The 1843-nt window shown below is 42.1% G+C and overlaps 1 protein-coding gene across 1 annotated transcript; it reads left to right on the top strand.

Annotated features, from left to right (window-relative positions):
* LOC109835502 (SPX domain-containing protein 1-like) lies at nucleotides 743-1386 on the top strand. The gene is made up of 3 exons (XM_020403475.1): nucleotides 743-982; nucleotides 1257-1316; nucleotides 1372-1386. Exons 1-3 carry the CDS (start codon nucleotides 743-745, stop codon nucleotides 1384-1386), a joined length of 315 nt encoding a protein of 104 aa, XP_020259064.1.

Genomic DNA, 1843 nt, shown 5'->3' with positions numbered 1-1843 from the left:
TTGATGTTGTAACGTGGGTTCGACCCTCGCGTTTTGATGTTGTAACGCGGGTTCGACCCCAGCGTTTTGATGTTGACACACGGGGAGGACCTCCGCGTCTTGTCTTGAAGAGATTATCACAAAGTAATCTCTTTTGTCATAGCGTTGCAAAGATCATTGTCTTATAATCTTTGTCTTGGTCCTTGAGAATATGAGAGTCGTCAGATTGTAACTCCCGATGTTGATTGTGAATGCTGTTGAACTAGAGCTCTCATCGGTTGTCGTGAAGGTCGTCAGATTGTAACCTTCAGCGATCTACGTGAAAGTCTTTAAATTGTAACCTTCTGGAAGTCGTCAGATTATAGCTTTCATCATCGGTGCTTGATGAAGGATAAGCTATCTATTGTGATTTTTAGACAGCCTACACCCGACCCAACCCATTTATAGTGGGTATGGGTCGAGTTATATGGGTCGGGTCATAAACGGGTTAACCCAAAATGACTCGTTTATTAGATGGGTAAATTACGATTGACCTGAACTGACCCGTGTAACCCAATACAGACCTGTTTAATTCTAAATGGGTTGCAGACTCCAAATATGAAATCATCTTCGTCGTCTTCATCCTCCTCCTTCTCCTCTCTCTCTCTTATTCCTTCGACCCCTAGTTTCCCACCAGGTCCAGCGTCTCCGACGATTCTTCCTCTAATTGTAAAAAAACATTTATCCATTTTTGTAATCGAGAACGAAATTAGCTAGGGTTCCGATGAAGTTTGGGAAGAGTCTGTGCAATCAGATAGATGAAACCCTACCCGAGTGGAGAGACAAGTTCCTCTCCTACAAAGACCTCAAGAAGAAGCTCAAGCTCATCGCCGCCGGCGGTGATCGACCGGCGAAGCGCGCCAAGACCTCTGTCGGTGGCTACGAGATGACGAGGGAGGAGGAGTTTCTGGGGTCACTTGAGGACGAGCTTGAGAAGGAGGAGAAATACGTCATTCGGCAAAAGGTGGAATTTTTAGGGGTTTTTTGAGATATTTTCACCAAATCTCTTTGTTTCGAAAGAAGTCCGCAAAGATTAATATCATGTAAAGATTTTATGTATTTGTTATGCTCTATCAAAGGTTCAGAATGAACCATTGAATTTTGCACGTTAAAATTGATGAGATTGGGCAATGATATCTCAAAAACCCAAATTTTTATGTGCCAAAGTTGTTACGTTTGTGCTTCCATTGGGTTTCTGTGGATTTGAGCTGACATGGTGGGCTGTGATTTGGTTGCAGGAGTTGCAGGATCTGGTGGTGATGGCGATGGTGAGAGAATCTAAGGAGGAGCTGATGAAGGTGAGAAAGGGGAGGAAGTGGAGTTTTCAGTATAATATTATGTTTTTTTTCACAGGATCAGTGTGTGTGATAGGATTCTTTAGGTCTTTTCTCTTTAGTCAGTTAATTTGTATAAATTGGCCAAACTGCACATTGCCCCCTTTGATATTGGCGGGATCATTTCATCTTGATTTGTACAGTATCCATGACATTGAAATGAGATATGATAAACGGATCATTCGAGTTATATGGGTTGGGTCGGATAACCTGTTTGATAAATGGGTCGGATCGCATTGACTCATTTGTTAAACGGGTCGGGTCGGGTCACATTTAAACGGGTTGGATCAACTATGACCCGACCCGACCCATTTGCCACCCCTAGGTTTTAGTTAGGGACCACTCCATCTTGGTCTGTAACTAAACTAGTTTTGTAGACAAAAATTGAACTAAAATACAATTTTCAACAAATAAAAAGCTCTCCTTAACTAGATTAAGGCACTGTTTGGCAACTAAAAAAAATGTCTTATCTAAGAGCTTGTGTCTTATTG

This window comes from Asparagus officinalis, chromosome 3 (assembly GCF_001876935.1).
Source record: "Asparagus officinalis chromosome 3, Aspof.V1, whole genome shotgun sequence".
NCBI classification, from domain to species: Eukaryota; Viridiplantae; Streptophyta; class Magnoliopsida; order Asparagales; family Asparagaceae; genus Asparagus; species Asparagus officinalis.
This window is presented reverse-complemented; position numbering and strand designations above follow the sequence as displayed.

What these genes read in the sequence shown, in the direction of transcription:
- LOC109835502 (XM_020403475.1), top strand. Translation starts at nt 743, where the DNA reads ATGAAGTTTGGGAAGAGTCTGTGCAATCAGATAGATGAAACCCTACCC. An exon ending in AATACGTCATTCGGCAAAAG is followed by an intron (nt 983 to 1,256) that starts GTGGAATTTTTA and finishes ATTTGGTTGCAG; the next exon opens with GAGTTGCAGGATCTGGTGGT.